This window comes from Excalfactoria chinensis, chromosome 1, assembly GCF_039878825.1.
Source record: "Excalfactoria chinensis isolate bCotChi1 chromosome 1, bCotChi1.hap2, whole genome shotgun sequence".
Classification (NCBI taxonomy): Eukaryota; Metazoa; Chordata; class Aves; order Galliformes; family Phasianidae; genus Excalfactoria; species Excalfactoria chinensis.
In genome coordinates, this window is record NC_092825.1 from 130842453 (window position 1) to 130865446 (window position 22994).

At 36.6% G+C, this 22994-nt stretch overlaps 1 protein-coding gene across 2 annotated transcripts in view; it reads left to right on the forward strand.

The window, feature by feature from the left end:
* Positions 1–22994, forward strand: part of MYO16 (myosin XVI) — a 334545-nt gene that overhangs the window by 260703 nt on the left and 50848 nt on the right. For both annotated transcript variants that reach the window (XM_072342368.1, XM_072342360.1), the window contains exon 28: positions 16777–16876. In XM_072342368.1, coding sequence (XP_072198469.1) covers positions 16777–16876 — 100 coding nt within the window. The remainder of the gene's footprint in view (positions 1–16776; positions 16877–22994) is intronic.

Below are 22994 nucleotides of genomic sequence, written 5' to 3' on the forward strand. Positions count from 1 at the left end.
AGTGTTTTTATTTCATGTGTTAGAATCTGCTTCTGTATGTTGATGAGTGGAATGATACTCGTACCACAACTCCATTTTTATTATTGTTTTTAGAAATTAGTGAAAAACTCAATTTTTGTTATTGTTGTTATAATTGACATTTTGAATTGATGTGGAATGAGTGAAAGACTTAAGTCACATTTTCTGGGTGAAAACAAACTCTTTCCACATGGCTGTTTAAGTTTTTTTGTTTTTGTTTTGGCACACTTACATTCTCTAATACTTCAACAATTAAAAAGCATTGACTTATATAAGGGATATATGTTATGAAACTTACTGCACACAGAATCATAGAATGACCTGAGTTGGAAAGAGCCTTAAATACATTCAGGTTCTCCTCTTTTTCCCCGATAAAGAGTTCCTCTTCAGTTTTCCCTTAGGCTTCCTTTTAGTATTGGAAGGCCACAATGGGATCTTCCTGGATCCTTCTTTTCTCCAGGCTGGACAACCACAGCTGTCTTAGCCTGTCTGTACAGGAGAGATTCTTCAGCCCTCTGATCATCCCCATGGCCCTAATGGACCTACTCTGACAACTCCATTGAAGTACAATGTTCTTCAGTACTGCAAATGGGGTCTCACAAGACAAAGCAAAGGGGAAGAATCACCTCCCTCCTACTTCTGTTACACTTAGCATTCATGCAACATTCTATTCTGCAAGTGCTCGTTTGCCAGCTCAAGTTGTTTTTTCATCAACCAAGTCCTGCTTCTTAGGTCTGCTCTCACATGTCTCAGGGATGCATCCATCCTCTCTGAAAACATTTACTCTCCCCTTGGCTTGCCTCAAGGGGCAAAAGAATTACTCCCCATGCAGAGGGATACAGAATAACATCGAGGGAAATAGTAAAAATAAGCAAGTTCCCTCTCAGTTCAGTGATAGATGTACCCCAATATAATGAAATTTGCCCGTACCTTAATATTATCTTGAATGCTTCCTAAGAAATTGAAATCTAAATCATTTGTATTTTATTCTGTCATCTGTTCTTTGTGCTTGTCTGTAAATACTAAATACAAGTGAGGGCTCCTGATTTTCTTGGAGGTTTTCTCTTCTACAGGAAAGAATTTCCTCCACATTTGAGGGATCTTAAAAAGCAGTTTCATTGTGTGGCCCCAAGGGAAGGAAAAATATGTATGTAAAACATAAGGCCTGTTAATATAGATATGACCCTTTGAACTACTAGTCCGAGAATTATTTCAAACAAAGAAACAAAGGTGGCAGTCCCCAGACTGGTGCTGGTGAGAGGTTTCCCCATAACGATAACAGTTTCACCTTCAGCATGTGTCTTTAAATCCTTGTGATGGGATGAGTTGCAGCTATGTTGTTCAGCTGCAAAGTGTATTGTATTAATGATACAAGAAAATCTTGTTTTTCTAGAGCTACATGTACTATACAGTTCTCCTGGGTTTACCTGTCTTGAGAAGTTAAGGATATTAATGATGGGTCTAAAAGCACTGTATAAAATCAAAGAGGATTTGTGGCTCAAATCCCAACCTGAATTCCCTAGTGACAGTGAATTTCTACCCTTCCTCACCCTCCTGGCAGTTTTCATCCATTTACGTTTAGGGTCTTCCTTGTTGGTAATGTGGTCAGAGTTAAAAAGCTAATTAATGACAAATTCAAAACCGTTATTTTTGTTGTTGATGATGATTAATAAAAAGATAGAATGTTTGAATTACGATCCCTTGTGGTGATGGTGAAAAAGGAGAAGAAGAATATCAGAAAAACTGTATAATCTGTCAGTTATACAGATAGAACCACTGCTTTCTTAATTGGATGAATTCCTATTAATGTTTTGTTAGGGATTAATATGACTAGTCTCGCATTTGAATTCTTCTGATAGCTAAGGAAAGACAGTAGCTAAAGAAAGGTCGTATTCTGCAAGAGCTCTTCTTCCTGGGCTACAAAGCCTAGTCATTATTTCTATTGCTGTCCTTTTTAGACTTATGACTTCTCCTTCTGTATTATCAAAGTGAAGGCTGACAGCTGCTAGATGAACCCCTCAATCACCAAGGTTTGCTGATCAGAAGAGAAATCCTGTAGAAATTCTGGTTCTTAAGTGGAAGCTGTGACAGTTACTGTCAATGAATATGTAATAAAAATGGGAATTAATAAGGTCAGATGTTATTAAGTACTGTAAAAACAGGCAGCACCAAGTTAATTGTAAAATGATATATGTTATTTTAGAGGATCTGCCAACTCTAGCTGCAGTGTTTCTGCTGAATTTGCCTGCAGTATTGGCTCAGTTTCTAAAGCTCTTTGAGAGACAGAAATCGGTCTTCTCCTTAGCTTTAAACTAAAAAGCCTTAAATAGAATGCATTTTGAACTTCTGGAAAAGTTTGCCCTTATCATTGATGTCAATATCTCAAGTGTCTACATTTTGAAATTACTTTTAAGAAAGAAAGCAGCAAGAGCAAACCTGACAGAGTTCAGAGATTCTGATTAGCAGCCAAAATTGTGTGCACAGGTAAAATATTCTCAAATATCCTTTTCCTATAAGAAGGGAAACAATGAAATAATGACAGAAGTAGGAACTGTTCACACAGTTTCCTCAGGGATCTTTCTCAAATTTGAGTACAACTACCAAAATGGCTTTTAATTCAGAGACTGGAGGTGGGAGGCGTTTTCCTGTCCTCTTTCTTAAAATTAACCATGGAAGTCTAGCCCAGTGTATGCCAACCATACGTAGTCAACAAGGAGTACTAAATACTGATGAGGAGCAATTCAGCACCATCTCTGTCAAAGTAAAAAAAAAAATTGGTTCTCTGCAGGCGGCTGTTTCTTTCAAGCATTTAGCATTTTCTTATCTTACTTAAAATGAAGTTAATACCACTCAGGGTAACCACTGGAAACTTTAGTATGAACACAGTGATTTACTTTTTCTACTATTCTGTGCAAAAATAAATAAATAAATAAATAAATAAATGAGTATCCATTATGCGCTCTACTACTAATATAGAATAAGAGGACTCAGAACTGTGGGACTCAGACACAGACAGAGACCAGTTGTACAAGTTTAATATCTAGGACCTAATCTCTTTGCATCAATTAATAAAATGGATTCTGGCTGACTTTTGTGTCATTCACCTCACTTGGTGCTCAAGGAAGACATGTAAAAGCCATTTGGAATATAAATTTTTAACAGTACTGATAGTGATCAAGGGCCTATCCTGGGTAATGAACTAAGCTTATATTTCTTGTTCGGTGAAGCAGAATGCAGCTGTTCAGCATAGTAAGTTAAAAAAAAAAAAGAGGCACAAAGGTTCTGTTTCATTCATTCTGAACACTTCTATTTCGGTACCATCCTCTTCGAATGACTGTCTCTATCATTAAAATTTTGTAAATTAGTTTGAAAAATAAAATAGTGGGTTTTTTTCCTCTTTTTTTTTTTTTTTTTTTTTTTTTTTTTTTTTTTTTTTTTCTCTTTAATGAGGTTTGTTAAATTTCTAAGTCATACTCAGTGCTTTGCTTTGCCTGTATTTTAATTTCCTGGGGCAAGGAAGAGTTTGTGAACTATCTTCCACCTTAGAGATTAAGGTACATATGTCACACATAGGTCTTGTGTCTGGATCCCTGCTTAACAGTGGAGATTGTAAGGTCTTGTCATTCAGGTCCTGAATGAAGACATTGTTGTTGGCCTTCCCTGCTTGTTTGCAGCACGCTTTAAGGACTGTTGGACCCCTCCAAAATCTCTGCAGATTATGTGAACTGCTGGGAAAATTGAAACTTTGGTTTAGTAGCTGATGAGTACTGATGAGTTTCTATGGCCAAAAAAAAAAAAAATGTTCAGAAAGCCTGAATAATTGTCTGCTATTTTGATGTTCCTTCTCTTTATTTCAGCACTTTTTTGTGTGTTTCTTGGAATTTTATAACTGTCTCCCAGGCTTCCAGACTGTCTTTTCCGGATTTAACTCTTTCAGTTTTGTCTTGGTTTTTGTTTGTTTGCTTGTATGTTTATATGTTTCATAATGCAGCTCCTGTTCTGCTTTGAATTGCTGCTCAAGGAAAAAGTTAGAAAATTTCATGCTGTCAAGGAGAGCCAATGGGCTACATGAAAGGACATCTCTTACAGAAGAGATAAATCTATAGAATGGTATGATTCTCCATTGTCAGTTGTTTTCTTTACAGTATTTTTAAAACCTGTTCTAATTACAGGTTTTCCTCATTGTAAGTATGAAGTTTGTAGAAGTTACATTTAACCACAGATCTTGAAATCTACAGTTCTACTCAAGGCAGCATTCATTGATACCAAAATGCTCTAATAGTGGTCTCGTACAAGATCCAGAATAGCTTCAGAGAATTTAAATGTTGCTAACTCATCCAGACAACTGACTTTTCTGGGAGATCATTCTGATGAGAAACCTTTTTTACCGTGAAAGTTTCAGTTCATGGCAATGTCATTGCACTGTCTAGTAATGTCCGCCCTTCTGTAACTGGCATAAAGACATTATGAATAACTATTGTAAACTTTAGATCAAATGTGTAGTGTTGGCTGATGCAGCACTGCACAGATGCAATATTTATGTCTGTGGATTTTTCTATAGGACTTATCATTGCAAATCTGAATTCTCTTTGTTCAGAAGAGTAGTGGTGTTTAGTTCTTTCTCTCTCTTTTTTGCCTCTGGAGAGTGCAACATCATGATCATTTGTGAATTGAAAAAAACAAACAAACAAAAAAAAAACAAACAGGAAATCATTTCAGAGTCTCATGAGCAAGTTAAGCAATTTAAGCAAAGCATTAGTGAGAATACCCACTTTGCAGTCCACTGGTAGGTCATCACACTGAGTGGCCTTTTTGTCTTTATTGTTTGCTATACAGTAATATCAGTCAATTTTGTTATAGAACAGTGCATGGGTAAGCACCATGATACCTTAAATGCTTGCAAAGAGAGCAAGTGGCAGTCATACTGCTGTTAAACAGCAATATTGCATTAAAGTAGATGTAAGTTGCTAACACTACCGATTTATAGCAAGTGGTAATCTCAGTATTGTGTAGATTACAGCTTTGGTCCTAGAGCTGGAAGCTGTATTTCTGATGGATAGAATAATTAGGATGAGCATTTTTGTTTGTCTTTCTTTTTGAATGCAAAAAAAAAAAAAAAAAAAAAAAAAAAAAAAAAAAAAAAAAGATGTGTAAATGAAGTATTTTGAAGTCATCATTTTGAGAGTGCTTTTAACACAAATTCATAAAAATGGTAATGACTAATTTCTAGGAAAGAATGAAGGTCATCAACAAAGCTTAAAATCTTTTTAGCAGTTTTGGTAATCATCAAATTCTATATTGAAGATGTCCTAACAATTTTGCAAATATATTAAAGCATTAAAAAACTCATTTTATTCATGTATAACTAAATGAAAAATAAAAGAAAATTTGATGTCCTGAATGTCAGAGACAAACTTTGACCTTGGGCTTTCAAAAACCTTTGTCCACAAAGAAATGGAGGAGCTTGGAATCTTAATATTTCTGTAAAGATTCTTCTGTGAAGTTTGAACATCAATAGCACTACAAAGAAAGGTTTGATTTTTATTTATCATTTACCATTGTATTAATTTATTACTTTATTTCTTATAAGTACTCCTTGTCTTCAAACGTAACCCCAAGTGAACTGTGCTTCTAACTAACAATTCAGTGGGGGCATTTAAATGTATCATCTTTGTGCTTTTTTTGCCCACCTATCTGATAATGAAGTACAGTTTGGAATAATTTATGGCAGTCTCAGAATTATGCTAAATAATTAATCCATTATTAAATCCTGCTGATGTAAGAGATTGATTATTCTGTAAGGAATGACCAGAACTGAGAGTCCACTAATGATCTTCCTGGCAAACTGCATATGCTGGTTTTGGTGTATATCACCTAGGAATTTGCCTAGATGTGAGTAGATATTTGGGACTGTGTTAGAAGTTGTAGGCCATTTGAATTGTATCAGTACAGTGTGATATTGGTAGTATCTGACTTTTATAATATGAATGAACTAAATATCTGTATATATTAAACATATACTAAATGTTAATAGAGTACTATGTGCTACCCCTTTTACTGGTGTTTCTTTGCTGCTGTTTGACTTAGTTTTCTATGGTGTTCCTCTTTAATACTGAAAATACAGAAAATAAATTGGATAATGTTAGGTTTCTTCAGATGCATATAGGCACTCAACTAGTTAGCCTAGACTTAGTGAGAAAGGAGCACTTCTAGGATACGGTGTCAAGTGCTGATCTTGGGTTTATCTGGTATTTTTTCTGGTATTCACAGGGTCAGTCTAGATCTCATCCACAGCAAGGTACAGAATGGAATAATTTTATCAGGGCCCTGACAGAAAAACAGAGAACAAATTGAAGTTAAAGCAGAAGCAGCTGTTGAAGTTAAACCATGGTACCACCAGTTCTCCTGGCTGCAGAATTAGCAACACTGTACATGCTAAACAGCAGTCAGCGTGGTACATGTCACAGAGTTGGACTGTGAGAATGATAAAGCATTTGGTGTTTCTGGGACTCACCAACACAGTGTGCAATTGAGCATAGGAGAGAAATTTGAACAGACTTCTCAGTGGTTGTTGAGATGTCTAGCGCTGTTCATTATTGAGCTGGAAAAATATCAGTGTTTTCCAGGCATCTTTTAAGCTTTATAATGCCGCCCTCATGAAGCAATTATAAGTGGATGTAAATTCTGGTGATATTTCAGTGAAGTCAGCTGAATTATTTGTGTTTGTCGTGTACTTGGAGTTATGCGGGACAGGCATGAAGAGGGGTCCCTTGAGTGCTGGGATGTAACTCTAATAAAATACACAAATACAGGTAAATAATGGTGGCACGGTCAGTTTTATGGCTGACAGTTTGTGCGGTGTCCAATCTGAATAATCTTTCAGTTTTATACTTCAGATATGGAATGTATAAATCTTAGTGGAACTTCCTACATGAAGTTTATTTTTTTGTGCATTGATATTTTTATAATTTTTTTCAAAGAGAAACTTAAGGTATTTTTTTTTTCTCTCCATTTCTATGTGTATACTAGGGCTGTTTTCAGATTCCACTGTCTGAATCTGACATTTCTCATCCTTTAGAGTTAACTAAACATTTGTTGAATCACAAAATAACCCTGTTAATCTATGTTATCTTAATAATACTTATACATATTTTACATCTGTGAATTTAAAAGCTCTTGCTGTTTTTAATGATGCTCCCACAGAATACTAAATACCACAGTACAGGGTTCCACCTAAAAAAAATGGATTATAAAAATATGTAAAATAATATTTGAGTACAAATATGAATATTGAAGGTACTTGAGCCATATCCCAAGAAGATCCCCAAATCTTTGTGCCCGTAACAATAACATTAATTGTTATAATATTACTTGTTAATGTTAACAATAACACTAACTGTTTTCAGAACTTAGTTGTATCAACCAAAATAGTTCCCGAGTACTTCACAATTTGCTGACAACCCCTAATGACAACAATAATGGACTTGGATTTATATACGGTAGTAAGAACTCCTTTTAAATACCTGCTGCAGAAATAAACCTGTTAAAAGAAAATATTATCAACCACTAATACCTTCAATAATCCTTATACATTGAAAGCCTTTTAAGAAAATACCTATTAGAATGTTAACTCTACCAAATTAATACGAACAGGCTATATTTAAAATAAACATTTTAAGCAAGTAACTGTGCACACATTGGTTTGTGCTAATAGTACTGTGCAGGAAGTTTGAATTATCTAATTATGGTGCAAATTGTCGCATGGGTAGATTAATTTTGCTGTATAGCTTTAAAATCACTTCTGTGCATTCATTGATTAATTAAATATAACTGTGTGCTTTTGGTCCCTAGAAAATATAATTAGTTGCTTTTGGCTGCTTCTATGTCTGCTCATCGAGCATGTATAAATGCAGCCCAACTGCCCCACAATCAGAAGACACGGTGACCCTCCTGCTGTTTTTTTCATTCTGTGGTTCTGCAGCTGTTAAATTCTTTCCACTCAACTCAGACATTCATGGAACCCTTTTTCTCCTTAGCTGCATCCTGATATTCTTTACAATTTAATCTTCAGCACAAGAATCTGTAATGAGACCTCCTGAAGCTAGACTTCATAGGCAGACAGAATAATAGTAGGTGGTTAATACTGGAGACATCTGAGAGCAAACAAAATCCCATGCAAAGGATATGTAGGTTAATCAGTGGATATTTGTGGGCTTTTTTATTTCTTTTTGTTTTTCTTAGATCAGTGTTGCATTAATTTAACGTCATCGATTGAAGAACTATCCCTGCTGTACTCTACAGTAAATGAGAATAGAGACTGTTCTAGTTCTGATACAGTAGTTCAAGGGAACAACCTTCAGGTGTCTTGGAAAATGCTGATTTTTTAGCAGTACAATTTGTCTAATTGTTACACATTATGAGCCACAAGAATCCCCACTACCCAGAGCTGTACTTCTTCTGGTGTTCAGAGAGCACAAGGGAAACTCTCAAAGAAGAGGTATAGGTAGTGATGATCTTCCAGAGAAACTATTCTGCCTGTATGGATTAAGAAGGTCCCCAGAACCTTCCTCACAATTCCAGTCTACCTTTTCTGAGTTTCTAGTAAACCATCTCAGAAGGACTTTGTATGTTTCTGTTATTTGGTTGCACAAAAGAGAAAAAAAAATAAGCAATGAAGAAACAACGAATTGTCTAGGTGGAACAGCAGTTCAAATCCTCTTTCCTTTAACTCTGGTTTTGCATTCTGCTTCTATCTCGGTGTACTTCCACATAGTCTTGGAATTGCTTTCCTGGTAACCAGAGAGCCAAGGAAGAAGCAGTCCCTCTGGTAACAGGAGACCAAATGGGAAACTGTGCAAGCCCAGTTTGGCTGCAACATGGCAGCTCACAATCACGTCACCTTTCTGAAAAGGCCTTGTGTATTTTTTCAGGAAAAGTCTGTGCCATGATTCATTTTGCTTTACACAACCTATTTGCAGGTTTTCAGTCTTCCAAAAATTGAGACAAGAGCCACACCCAGGCATGTCCTTTTCTGAGGACCATTTTAAGGCCATTCATAATTTGATCTCCCTTGTAATATCATGTCCACAACTGTTCAGATCTGTCTGTCAGCAGTCACGGCCTCATTCTGTGCCCTTGAAGGATGGCTTTCTATCCTGACCTACCCAATACTGGTCTGCTGGCGAGGCCCAGCCATATCCTGGAAGCCATTTGTGCAGAACTGCGGTAATCACCAAAGCCTTTGCCTTACAGGGATGTGATCTTAAAAAAAGTCATCTTCTGATTCCTTATAACATGAGCAGACAGGTGTTGTTCAGACTCACAGAGCAGGTTTTTCCTCTGAGACAGGAAACAGCGGAAATTTACCTGTCTGTTCAGTCATGGTTAAACTCCCACTTCCAGAAATTCCTTTGTTCTAATATCTTTATTTTTTTATTTTTATAAATAGCTTCTGATTTTCTATGATTCTGGATGTTTAAGTTTTGCGGGACTTTTGTTACTGATGCTCTGTTTTCATATGGCAGTGTCTCTGGAGAAGGGAAACTGGTTTCATAACACACCACTACTGTATCATCTCTGTTATACAGAATCAAGTTTGAAAACGCTAAGTAAGTTTGTTCCATAGTCAATATGTTGTGTATACAGGGAAGTGTTTTCATGCTCTGTGTGTGTTTCTAGGGAGGACCCAAGCATGAAAAGGAAGTTAGCTATGGAGAAGGCTTTTACCTGGAGGTATATGTAAACATGTATAGAATTGAAACTGTTTGCGTAACAAGAATTATAGTCTGTTAGTTGCTAGTGTATTTCTGATTCCGTGACAGTTTTTGCCACTTCTTGTAGTAGATACATTTTTACATTGTTTTATCTGGATTGAATGGGAATGTCAGCTTTAAGTAAGATGACGCAGAAGTATTGTAATGCAAATCTTCAGCAGGTGTTGTGAATTCACTTTTCATTTGCATAGCTGAATTCACTAATCTCAAGAGCTGAACATTCTGTTTATTATTCTGCTGCCACATTGTCTGAGATGAGGAAACCCTTGCCTAATTACATGAAATATATGAATAAATATTCTAGGATTAAGACATACATCTTCATTATTTCTTCTCTCCAGGAATTTAGATTTAGGTATCTAGAAAAGAGTGAGAATGACAAAACCTAATGCAAAAAAAAACAAACCCATAACATTTAGGAAATTTAAAAATAATAATAATAAAAAAATCCTTGTAAGTCATTCATTTGTCACCCATCACAAAGTAATTTCTTTATATGAGATTTTAATTTTATATATTATTTAGTCAAAATTAAAATATTCCAGATGGACCTTTCCTGCACAAGGTTACTCCGATTCAGTGGATTTCATTGCCCAGATCCTCTGTCAGAAGTCTGTGCTGAGCTCCACATGAGACCAATGGCTGACCCACACGTAGCTCTCTGATAAACATTGCCCTGCAGATTTTCTGAGTCATCTCCACTTCTGTTTCTTGGTCCTTAATATTGCTGTTTTGTTTCAGTTACATACCATTTATGCCATCTGCATATTTTCCCATTTCCATAGGTTTGTTGAAGCATGCTATACATGGTCCTGCGCCTTTGTATAAGAAATGAAATTTTAATCGTTGAAGGAGGAAATCAGAATATCTCATCAGTCAAAAAGTTTCTGGCATCTAGTGGCTTTAATAAAAACTCAGTGATGAAACGATTGTAACTGCACAGTTTGCTGTAAGGCCACTTGTAGCATTATTGCTTTCCAGATTCTTTCTGCCTGAAAATGTTTGTCTGTCAGATTAACCCAGAGAAAATATAACTGCTCACTTTTTTATTTATTTATTCTTCTTCTTTTTTTTTTTTTTTTCAGAATGACTTTAATTTTATTGTCTTTCTTAATTGTAGTTGGTCTTCACATCTAGCCATTTAGTCCTGTGTTGCTTTATAGGCTTTTGTAGATTACACTAATGCAGTAGGCAGGTACTGTGAAGTTTTGGTGTATTGCCATGTATACTTCTTCATCATTTCATACCCGTCAGGCAAATTGCACTTCATGCATGTATTTTCATGTCCACACCAATTTGGATTATCTCCGTAAGTACGTATGAAGCAGACTCGGTCCAAAAATGGTTGTTTCATGTAGAGGTGAATCTTACAGCCCTTTTATACTCCTATCAAAAAAAGCTACAAATGCAATCTATTTTGTCTACCATAATCTGTTCTTTATAAAGTCTTTATTCTCTTCATGCCATTCACAGATGAATTCTGACCAAAATTTTGAATACCTGATTTGGATGTTAATATGTTAATCATGCTGGATAACAAGATATTTGCATGTGTCATGTGTATTGTATAAATATTTGGCTGAACAAATTTTATTATCTTGTTTTGGAAACTAAAATAGTCTATTTAACCTTTTCTAATTATCTGGAATTTCCCTTGTCTTCATATTTCAAAAATAATTAGGTTCTTTAATTTAAAAAAAAAAAAAAAAAAAAAAAAAAGGTATAACAGAATAACAGAGAACTGGAATGAGCATGTATCCTTTGTACATATATAACATGAATCAAAATTCCATCCTATTCTGTACTAGTGGCTGTCTTTACAAGATTTCTATCACTTGAAAAATTTCCAGACATCTTGTATTTACCCTCTTTCTGCAGTAAATAGGTCCTCTAGATATTTCAGCTCTTACTTGATAGATTTTTCAAATACAAACCGTGCCTAACCCGCTTTCCCCATCCTCCTCAAATCCAAACAAACAAAACTGAAGATCTTGAGTTATGAGCATATAGTGACAAGTATTGCAAACAAAGTCCATCTCTTTCACATATTTCACAGACATAATAATACATCAAGCTGTTACTGGTTGTCAAAGAAAGAAAAGAAGTTTAGGAAGGAAGAAAAGAGAATTCAGCGAGACAATGCAACCTGTTTTTATTTCTCTGTGGTGACAATTTTTGCATTTCTTTTAGCATGATCCAGGTTAATTTGGATTGCCTTCTTTTATTAGCTACCTTATGAATAGATCTTACTGAATCATGCTATTTTAACTTTGCAAACAGGATACGTTGTAGTAAACACAAGAAAGAGCAAACTGCAACACAGTGAGTGGCACTTTCAGGACCAACTTTTTTTGTGCATAAGCTGTGTTTGGTTATTTAACACTTAAAACTACATTACTCAGAATTGCTATAAGACAGCTTCAGTGCCCGCCATATGTGATTTTTGTTTTATGAAGAAAAAAATGTGGAGAGAAGGAGTTGTATTTGGGAAGGATTTGAGTCCTGTTATTAAAACTTATCCTCTGACTGAGGGCATTGGACTGCTGTTGGTAGGTATCCCTGACTTTGTCATTTTTAAAGGCCTTACAAAAAGAATAGTGTATACTAAAAGAAGTAAAATAAAGTAGTTCCAAGGCTTCAGTTCAAGGACATCTATGTGGTATATGTAAGCTGTTGATTTGGAGCTGCTTGTTTTTGTGCCCTTTGTACTTGCAGTGTTCTTTCCATTAGTATCTTCTATCACGTTGATGTGCAATTGAAATCAAGTGTGTGGTGTTTATTCCAGCACTTAAAGATTTGGTGTGCATACAGAACTGGGAGTACAGCCCCACAGCCTGTTTGTTCACACTGCGTGTAAATCAATTAGTGCGCTGAGCCTGAGAGCATTACTGGGGGTTACTGTGCCATAACCTGAATTCAGGAATACTCTGTCTCAGGTAAAAAACAGCCTGCTGAGCCTTGTCAGCTGTGCACTTAGGGAAGTGAGGGAGAAAACGATCAGATAAAAAGCGTCAATGAGAAGTGAAAGAGAAGAGGTCAGAGCACAGTTTCTGAAACTCCAGAGGGTGCCAGCCAGGCAATCCACACTCACTGTGCCAGCCTGTTTAGCCTTAATGTTTTTCTTCTGTTTAGATGCATAAAATGACAGATTAGGAAGAGAAGGGTCTGAAGGACAAAGGTGAGGAAATCACACACTCATTTCCTGTAGAAAGGATGGAGCTGGGGAGAGCTCCCTGATGGTAACTTGTAAATGGAAGGACACCAGCAAAGAGGTCTTACTTTTCCTAATGCACACTGCATTAGTGTTTGCGCGGTGATGGAGGTGTGCTGATTCAATATGATCCTTTAAATCTGCTTGGTTTGTGTTTTGTTTTGGATCCATTAGTAAATGATTTGCTCTGGCTAGGCCATGAAATGTTACTTTTGATCAGCTTCTTGACTTGTCTAGGAAAGGAGTACACAGTTTAACATTAGTTGTCTGTGCTAGAATTAGGAGTGTACGCTATCTTTATACTCAGTGGAAAGAAACAGAGTCTTACAGTACACAGTTCATCTGACCTATTTTAGGATATCTCAAATCGTGTCTTCTATTGTCTCTTAAGAGAGTCTGCACAATGAATTCACCAGTGGATGTTTTGCTGAAGTATATTTTACCTGACTTGAGTTTTTTTGTTATCAGGATAGCTCACTTGGTCCCTAAAGATCCTCTCCGATGCCTTCTAATATTCTCTGTGTTATTTATGTGGGGCAAAATATATGATCTGTCAGTGAGATGAAGCCTGGTATTTAACTGGATTATTAGTTCACCTGAGTGAACTAGGGCTGCATTGGTAGCAGAATTCTCTAGTAAGGGAAGGTTTCAAAGACTCTCAAGATTGCATTTCCCCAGAAACAAGCCCCAGTGTTTGCACATAACTCAAATTTATCTATGCAAGCCTGCATCATAAATTCAGTACTTTTATTACCATTTTCTGTGATACACTAAATATGACAAATAGTGTGTTCTTTTTCCTATTTTTGAGATCATGAAAGCGTTAAGTTTAACAGGACATTAAATTATCTTGTCTATGCAGTAACACAAGCTTCCATTCACGTTAGAAACTATCTGTTATGTTGAAGATGAACTATTCTATGTTTTGATAATATTGTTGCTGATTGCAAGGTTTTATTTCTTCTTATAACATTGCAAGTCTTTTATTAATTTTGTTTTGCTTTCTTTTTAACACTATACTTACTGAGGGTATCAACAAAGTTTAAATATATAAAGTTCCTAAACCAAAAGTGAAGAAATTTTTAATGCTTTAACTAATTTAAAATTAGGTTAAAAAAAAAAATGGAGGAAAAAAAAACACAAATGATCTTATCATTACACTTTCACTTTTGTCTATGACAAACTTGGGCTACTACCAACAGGCATGTGGTTTGATCATCCCAGTTTAGCCATTCCCTTTACTTCCCTGGTGTCAGCACTAGAGAATGAAATCAGGGGACCATTCTGGCTATACCTACAGCTACCTACAGATTTTGTGGTGCTTTTTTTGTTTGTTTTGTGTTGTTTTTTTGTTTGTTTGTTTGTTTTGTTTTTAACAGCCTTAGACAAGATAAAATTAATTGATCAGAAATGACAGATGGTAATACCAAACCTGAAGGTGCTTTTTTTATTCTGAGTGCTTAGATAGACAACATTTCTGAAAAATATAGGTAAAAGAAATAAGGACGTTCTCTTAGTCCCCACTCTGTGGATGAGTTTGTTGGTCAGATAATAGACCTAAGGGTGAGAGTCCTCAGAGCTACCGAAAATATAGGTCTTCATCCTGGGCTTCTCTTCTATCTGTGGTCAGCAGAGAAGAGCGCCTCCAGAGGGCAATCTCTTCTCATTTTAAGAATAACGTCTAGGATGCTCACGGCAGGTCACTGGTGGAAGTACCTGTCTTCTCAGCCTGTTGTGAGAACTAGGTGACTAACTCAGACTAGGAATGCATCTTTTCAATAACTTACCTACAGAGAGGTAAAGTGTTTTCGAAATTGCTTCTTGTATTAACAAAGGAAGTTTGTGGCAGAACTGGGAAGTAAATTTAAATGTCCATACTTAGCTCTTCTACCACAACCACTAGCCTACACTCCTCTGACACAGTGCCTCTCTGAGGTGTAGAAGTTAATTGTGGACAGTGATGGGGCTTTCAGAGTGAAACAATGGAATTTCAGAGATTCAAAAAAAAAAATAAAAATAAAAATAAAAAAATCAGTAGACCATTTTTGTCTGGCCTTTTGTGTAATAAAAATTGTGAAGAGTGTTTTTGAGTCCTATGATTTGGAAGATTGTAAAGTACATGTGAACCAAACAGAATTTCAGCCTTTTAAATTCTGATTTGATGCTGCTTCAGGAATAAAATACATTTCTCTGGGTTCTTCCTGTGAGTGGGTTTCAGGCTGGCAATGTTCACAATTTTTTCTTCATGGATTGTGAGTCAATGCTGAATAATCGTCTTTGTTTCAGTTGGCAGTTACTGAACTTTCCAGTTTTTGTTGCACTAATACCTGTGATCTTCCATGATTTCTAAGAAAATTCAGTTGATGCCAATATGGAAACAAAATGGCTACAGCCTTGATAACAATCCATCAGGCAAATGTCTTTTGACTGTGGTTGAGATACCGAGAAATCAGAGTTCCAAGTTTTCTATTAGAAATGTTAGGCTAATTAGAAGGGTCTCTGGTGAAGTTTGGCTCCTTCAAATCAGCATTCCTCCAAACATTTATTTGGCAGAGAAACAATCCCTCTCACATATCATTTACTAGCATGGGCTTAGGCATAGAGTCCTTAGCAGGATTTCTACCAAACCAGTTGACATTTTGAGACTGCAAGAGCTCTGTGCAGCTCAAAGACTCCGGACGTGTAGGTTCAGTTTGGTTTCACAGCAGTTTGCCTGAGGAAATTGCTCTAGAGGTGCTATGGCTTCTGGGATCACTGATGTCCATGGAGTCATTCCAGCCCTGCAGCTCTGCATGCCATGGTATGTGTTAATGGGCTCAGGACAGCAAGTCTGGGTTCTACTAGAGTTACAGGTAAATTCAACTGCTGAAGTACTAAACAAATAGTGTCAGGAAACATAACTAGCACACTAACTTCAGAATGTAACCTTGTGTCATTGGTAGATTAATCATAAGTGACACATTTGCAAAATCTTTCAAAAACTGGCTTTTTGCAATGAAAAAACATTCCAGCTCATTACATCCAGTTATATATAGGCTGAGATATGCCTTCAAGAATGGGTAGTAATATGTGTTATCAAAATGTGGAAAGTTCATGAGTTTCCCTGGTAGTATGTTGTAATAAGTTAAAATTTGAATGTTGTACATTATTTGACTTTGTGTAAATCGTTTCCTACATTGTTTCTTTTACTCTGGTACATAGAAGTGCATTTTAACACCTAGTGTTAAACACTTTGAAGGTGATGCTCTCATTAAATATCTTCTTGACCTTTCCAGTAGTGTAAATGATCAAGTTCTTTCTAGTCTCTTTGTTACAAGATGTTTCATTCAAATACTTCAAAATGAAGACATTTTTCTTTTTAGATTGAAGGAAAGCAGTTTTATCATTGCTATGATCCTCTCAGTCACTTCTTAATAGCCATGTCATGTGACACATACTGAAAAAAGTACTTTCTTCCTTTCAGTGTCCCAGTTCAGTACCAATGAAATCAGTGAGGCCTTGCACTCTGATTTTCAGAGAGGCATCAAAAGAACTGACAAGAAGCAAATCTCAGTTTTAGGCCTCACGTGTTACACACTGCTGTTAACCAAGGTCATGTCTAATAATATTAAAAATTTAAAGTGGTTGTCCTCCTGGTTTATTTCACTCCTAGAATAATCCTCAGCTCCCAGTTTGGATAACAAAGTGTTGAAAGTCAAAGGAAAACTGACAGTGTCTGCAAAAATGTCAACCAGGCCTACATTAGAGTAACTGTACTTCTGCTGATTTTTCTAGGTATAAAGATTTGGCTGATACAGCAGCAGGAGAGAAGAAGTTGTCTGCCAAGGAGAGATGTCGTCTTGTTCTCCAGCAGTGTAAATTACAAGGCTGGCAGGTTTGTGATCTACAAAGCAATTAAAATATCATTCTTTAAACAAGCTAGCTGAGTCACTTCCATTGTGGCAAGCCACCAGATCCTTTGCAACAGTATATTCTTTTGACATTTAATATACGCTTTGGAGTAGAATCAAGATGATTTTCAGAGTTTTCTACCAAATGAGTAGCTGTGATCAGTGTGTCAAAAACTCAGTGCATTTTTGTGGGAAGAAAAAGAGTTCAATTAAGCATGCACACTTCATAAATTTGTATCCAGATTTTTTAAGGTATCTGGTGAACTTATTTTAATGCTTGAATGGTTCCTGAATTATAAAACAAACAACATTTTTTTCATGTAAAATTCTATAATAAATGTTGTACTAAATGCTGTGGTAGTAGGGGGTATGCAAAATATTTTTTTTAAGACTTCCCAACTTGTCAGTGCCTGTATAGGCACCAGTGCCCGGACTCAGACAGAGCTGTGTAACTAGGATCGCTGTACATCAGGTACAAAACAAACAAACGAAAACAACCAAATGACAAGAACCAAACAGTGAATAAAAAGCTCACAGCTTTCCATCCCATCTTTTCAGCCTGTTTATACTGCCAGAATAAGGATTGTGGTGTGGCCTTCATTTGGCCAGAATACTCTGTCATCTTCTCAGGGTAATTTAGCATCACCAATTCCTTACCATTTGCATTTTCTAAAATATGGTGTTGCCTTTCACACTCTGTAAGCTAATGTGCAGAAAGGAAGCTTTCTGTGACTCAAGATGCAGCTCATTCTCCTAGGCAATGCCACTTCAGGCTCAGGTCTTTTCCAAGCCTAGGACTGAAATTTGTACCACAAGATACCATCCAGACCAATTTCAGAGGCAGATGTAGAGTCTAAGGACTGGCCAATTGTTAGGATGCTTGTATATGACTATGGAGTATTAGTTTAGAGGAACAGGTTAACATATCTTCTAACCCATATGCAATCCCTAAGCATTGAGATGGACAGAAAATGTTTCTACAACTGTTGATAAAGGAGGAGGATTGCCTAGGACTTGTTGCTATGGGAAAGAAGCAGAACTCTTAAGGGATGCTGGCAAGTTAATTGCAATAGGAGTGCTTGTGAGTGAAAGTTATACCATTGTTACTCAGTGTCTAAGAAGCAGATAGGCTTATACAACTTCCAGTTTTTATAGGTGGTTTCCTCTATGCTTTTACTGCAGGGGACTCTTAAAAATAAACAAACAAACAAACAAACAAATAAATAAATAAGACAGGGAGAAGGAGGGGGAAAAAAGGTAAGGAAAAGAAGAACTAGGATCCCAGGGTGATGTCAGCTAGTAAAGCCAGAGGAAAAAAGTCATTTTATAGTGCATCAGTAAAAATCATCCAAGAGATATGGGTTCACATATATAACCAGTTTATTCAGTCACTGTTGCCAGCTGTAACTACTGCAAACAATTCACTGCTGGAGTTGAAAATCTGTTTGATGCTGGGCTTCATGAATAAGTCAAAGAACGTCTTCCCCAATACTGCTAGCTGCACTTCCCTGAAGAGCTGTTGCAGATTTGGATTGATAAATCAGCCAAAAATAGATAGCTAAAATACCCACACTGAGAATGATGAAGTTTAGGAGAAAGCAACACACATCTGAAATCAGCCTCCTGCTTATGTGTCATCATCACAGGACAGGCATTACAGTAAACTCCATGGAAGGGTTGGGGAGAAGGAAAAATCTGGATTTTATAGCTGGATGGATACGCTGTTTAACCACCTGGTGACTGTGTACCTGACTATTTCATTTTGTGGGAAGTCATATTAACTTGAGGGGAAGGGGAAAGCAAATCAGTGTTCTGAAGTTAGTTCCCAAAAAAAGGAGTAGAGGAAATTGATTTTTTGTATTTATTTCCTGCTTGACAATTTTTCTTTCTTTCTGACATAACTTGTGTTTGGAGTTTGTTTTATCAGCCAGCAGAATTTGAAACCTACTCACAGAACATAGTTATTCTCTTCTAAGTGCTGTGGCCTGTTTAAAAATTGAGGGCAAAGGAAAAAGATCAAATACAAGAATCTGATTTTGGTTTATTTCTTTCTATTAGTCAAGCATTACGGCAAACACTGTCGGCTAGCCAGGGTTTTGCGCTTGATTCGGCAGCTTCTGTGTTAGAGGGAAGCATTTATTAGAGAAGTGTTGATAGGTTTATGAAATGTTGCTATTACTTGGGTAAGCTGACCTGGAGATAACTAAACTGGGACAATAAAAGAACTGTTTAATTGAAGCTGACATACAGTGTAGTTTCAACGATGCACTTAACTACTGAAATTATAAAAATGCAGAGCTACTAATGAGAGGCTGCTTTTGCATCCTAGTTCTCTGTGCAGCCTAGATGAACTGTTCTTTCTGTTTAAATATATACCCAATCACAACAAGCTTAGCTACTTGCTGTTATTTTGAAGTGCAACCAATGTAAGAGAAAATCAGATTTGTAAATCAAAACAAGCCATTCCTGTTCCAGACAGAATGAAAATAATAGACTTGTTTAACCCCTGGAGAAGTCAGCAAGAGTTTTTGGTATTAATGTAAGAGGAAGGAGCAAAATGATATCTAGTAACTTCACTCAGATTGATTGAGAGTGTTGGCTGCTGGATTTTGAACTGCTCTCCAAAACATCTTAAGACCCTTATATTAGGAAATCGACATTATTTGCTCATTTATTGTCATGCAGTGATGAACTGGATAAAGAAAGCCTACCATGACTATCTTGCAAACATTAGCATACTGTGAGAGAAATCTGGAGCACAAGTGGTTCTTCTTGGCTGTTTTTACTGACAGAAGGAAACTTTCATTTATTCGGATTATCATTCCTCACACTGTTAAGCTTGCAAATATGAATTCAATAAAGGGGAGTTAGCTCATAGCTTATTGAGCTTTCTCATCAAAACTTGGAGCTTTACATTTTGTTTAGCTAAGGTCAGTGGTCTTCAGTTAACCCCTCAGTTGCTTTAGATGGATCTTGCCAGAATGCAAACAACTTGTGTTTTATATCTATTTAATTTGCTCTCCAAAGACTGGACTCCACTTAAAATGAATCTCTCAGCCTTTGACTGCTAGGAATACTTGTCGGGTTGAAAGATAGGACTGTTTTAAAACTGTCTGAGCTGATCTTCTCAATTTTTATTCTGTTTCTTCTAATTCACAATCATTTCTTCTTATAAGTAGTCTTTAATTCTGAACACAAGAGATCACACTGTTTGAAAAAGGTGTTAAATTTGAATGGTGTGAGCCGAAGACTTGTCAAAGTGTGGAATATGTGAAATAAGCAGTAGAGAAAGGTCAGTCAGTTTCTTCTGAAGCTCCAAATCAGCAGCAGGTAACTGCATGGAAAAGACGTTGTGTTAGTTCCAGTCCACGTTTTTACAGCTGTAGACATTGTTAAAGTCATTTCTGGAGCCTCATAAATTGTATGGCAGCTTATTTGTTATTTAGTAATCTTAGCTGTGCTGGAAGTCTATTTTTATTATTATTATTTATTTATTTATTTTAATGCCCTGCTTTGAGAATCAATTTTCTTTGAGGCAATTTTAAAATTGAGAATTAAATACATTCTGTAGATCACATGGAAATAAACAATCCCAGAAGGCTTGCCAAACTAATGCTAAATGATTAAAAAACATCAGTGTTTGTGTTTCACCATACTTTGAATTTTGTCAGCAAAATTGTGTTGTCCAAGTAGTATATCATCCTGTTGTATTCTTGGAAATAATTGGCTGGTAGCACAAATGACCAAAGAGTGAGTCTGGACCTCTCCAGTACTACCAAAGGGCTGGCCCAAACCAGTCTCCACCTGCAACTATTTTCTGCTACACAGTACAAGTCTATTGCATCCCCTTGGCCTGATAATAGAATGGATCATTCAATTTGACCTCAGAACAGCTCTGTCTGATATCCATTCTGATATTTTTTATCTCACATTTGGGCTCTAAGACAGTTTTTCTTCTTCAAAGTTGATTTTCTCTATTTGTATCACTGTTGATCCTTTTCTGTATTTTTCTTCACTTTCTTTTACTGTAGATATTTCACTTGGTATTTGGTCTTGGTGTTCATTTCATTTTTGCCTGAATTTAATTTTTCAGCCTCACACCTCAAGGTTTACCTTCTCTGCCACTGCTGTCCCTATTGCCTTCTGCCAGTGTTTCTTAGTTCACACACAGAGACACTTCCATCTTCTTTTTTCAGTGCTATGTCTGCTTTAAGAATTTCCAAAGAATAGAATTCTAGGTTCGTGACATGCATTGATGTAAAGCCAGGGTAGGGGTTTCTCCACTAATTATTCCCTATGTACATCCTTTCTCACTGTTCATTTCCTTTCCTGTGATGCAGTCCTTTTTGTCTCCTCACCAGCATGAAAAATTATGAGGTCTTCATGTTTTCTTGAAATAGGACTGTCAATTTTTCTGCCCTTTCCCAGAGAGATGAATGATAGTTTTTTTCCCTAAATTCTAAATCCTGACAAGCACTTGCATAAATGCCTAATGTCGTATGCATGAATACTGTACTACTCATACTTACATTAAGAGCATACATCAGCTATGCCTAACTATGGATTTAGTCAGCATGTACAGGGTCAGTAGCCTGCCAGAGACAAAGGAAGGCTCTTAAAATGTGTAAAGAAAAGCTAACAAATAAAGCAGAGAGAGTAAGCCTTTAAAAATTACACTTCAGTCCTTGTTAAAGATCTGTGCCCTGTAAATGTGTTCGTCGTTATAATGTTTTTGCAGACATATACACTGCAGAAAGACACATTTTACAATACTTCTAAGGCTTTTTTTCCTACATTTCATTAATGCACTGTGAAAATGTGTGTCATTGTGTAAAATATCCTTAGATTATAGTTCTCTGTCTTTTGTAGGTAGCTATTTTGAAAGTACTGCCAGAAACACACAGCACTCCCACAAATTGCCTTTTTTAAACTAAAGAACAGCTTTACAGATTCCCTTGACACCTATTAAGTATGAGCTAATACTGCCTCCATGCCACCTACACACCATCTCAGCATCCATTCCTAGTTTTGAATGTCTGTTCTTCTACATCCTACACCTTTTTTGTACAGGGGGAAAAAAAAAAAAAAAAAAAAAAAAAAAAAAAAAAAAAAAGGAGAAAGAAAGAAAGAAAGAAAAATAACAGCTCCCTTATATCCTTTCTCCCATCCTTTCTTTCTCCTCCCAGGAAAAAATAAAAAAATAAAAATAATAATAATTAAAAAAAATTACTGCTACTGCCTGTAGCAGTAATTGAAGCTTTGGAAGTCATCAATGACAATTTTTCCTGATCTTTAAAAAATGTGTCACTTTGAAAAATAACATTTAAAGCCCTAATGCTTTCCTAATTAAAATAACTATGACTGTAATTCACAGATGGTTTACTTTTGCAGGAATCTGAATGACATTAAAATTTCAGACTCAGATGAGAGCACTTTTTAGCCCAGAAAGTACTAAAAAGCAATTTCTTTTGGGCAAGAAGATATTAACCTTTTTTCCCTTGGGTAAGCAGGAAACAATTTATGGTAAGAGAAGACACAAACTATACTGGTACCCAGCATATGAAACTAGAAGAGGGCAGGTTTGGGTTAGATATTAGGAAGAAATTCTTTACTCAGGGGTGGTGAGGTGCTGGCACGTCTTCCCAGAGAAGCTGTGATGCCCCATCCCTGGAGGCGCTCAAGGCCAGGTTGGATGGGGCCCTGGGCAGCCTGAGCTGGTGGGGGCAGCCCTGCCCACAGCACAGGGTGGGGCTAGGTCAGCTGGGTGGGCTGGGAGGTCCCTTCCAACCCAATGCATTTTGTGATTTTTCAGTCCTTCTTCCTTCACTGAATTCCAGAACCATGCAGAAGGCAGGGAGGTGACCTTGTTCTTGGTCAGCTTCAGAAAGTAACAGGTTTGGTTCAACGAGGAACAACAGACTTCTCCATTGAAGTGAACAGTACCCAATATCTCACAGTAGCGCCTTCTGCACATTCTTCTGTCTAGATCTCTGCTCTCAGTTGACCTAACATATGATGTAAAAACTGTAGATAGCTTTTATCTGAATGTAAGAATGATTTTTTATTGATTGTACTTCTGTCCTTACTTCATTCACTTAAAAA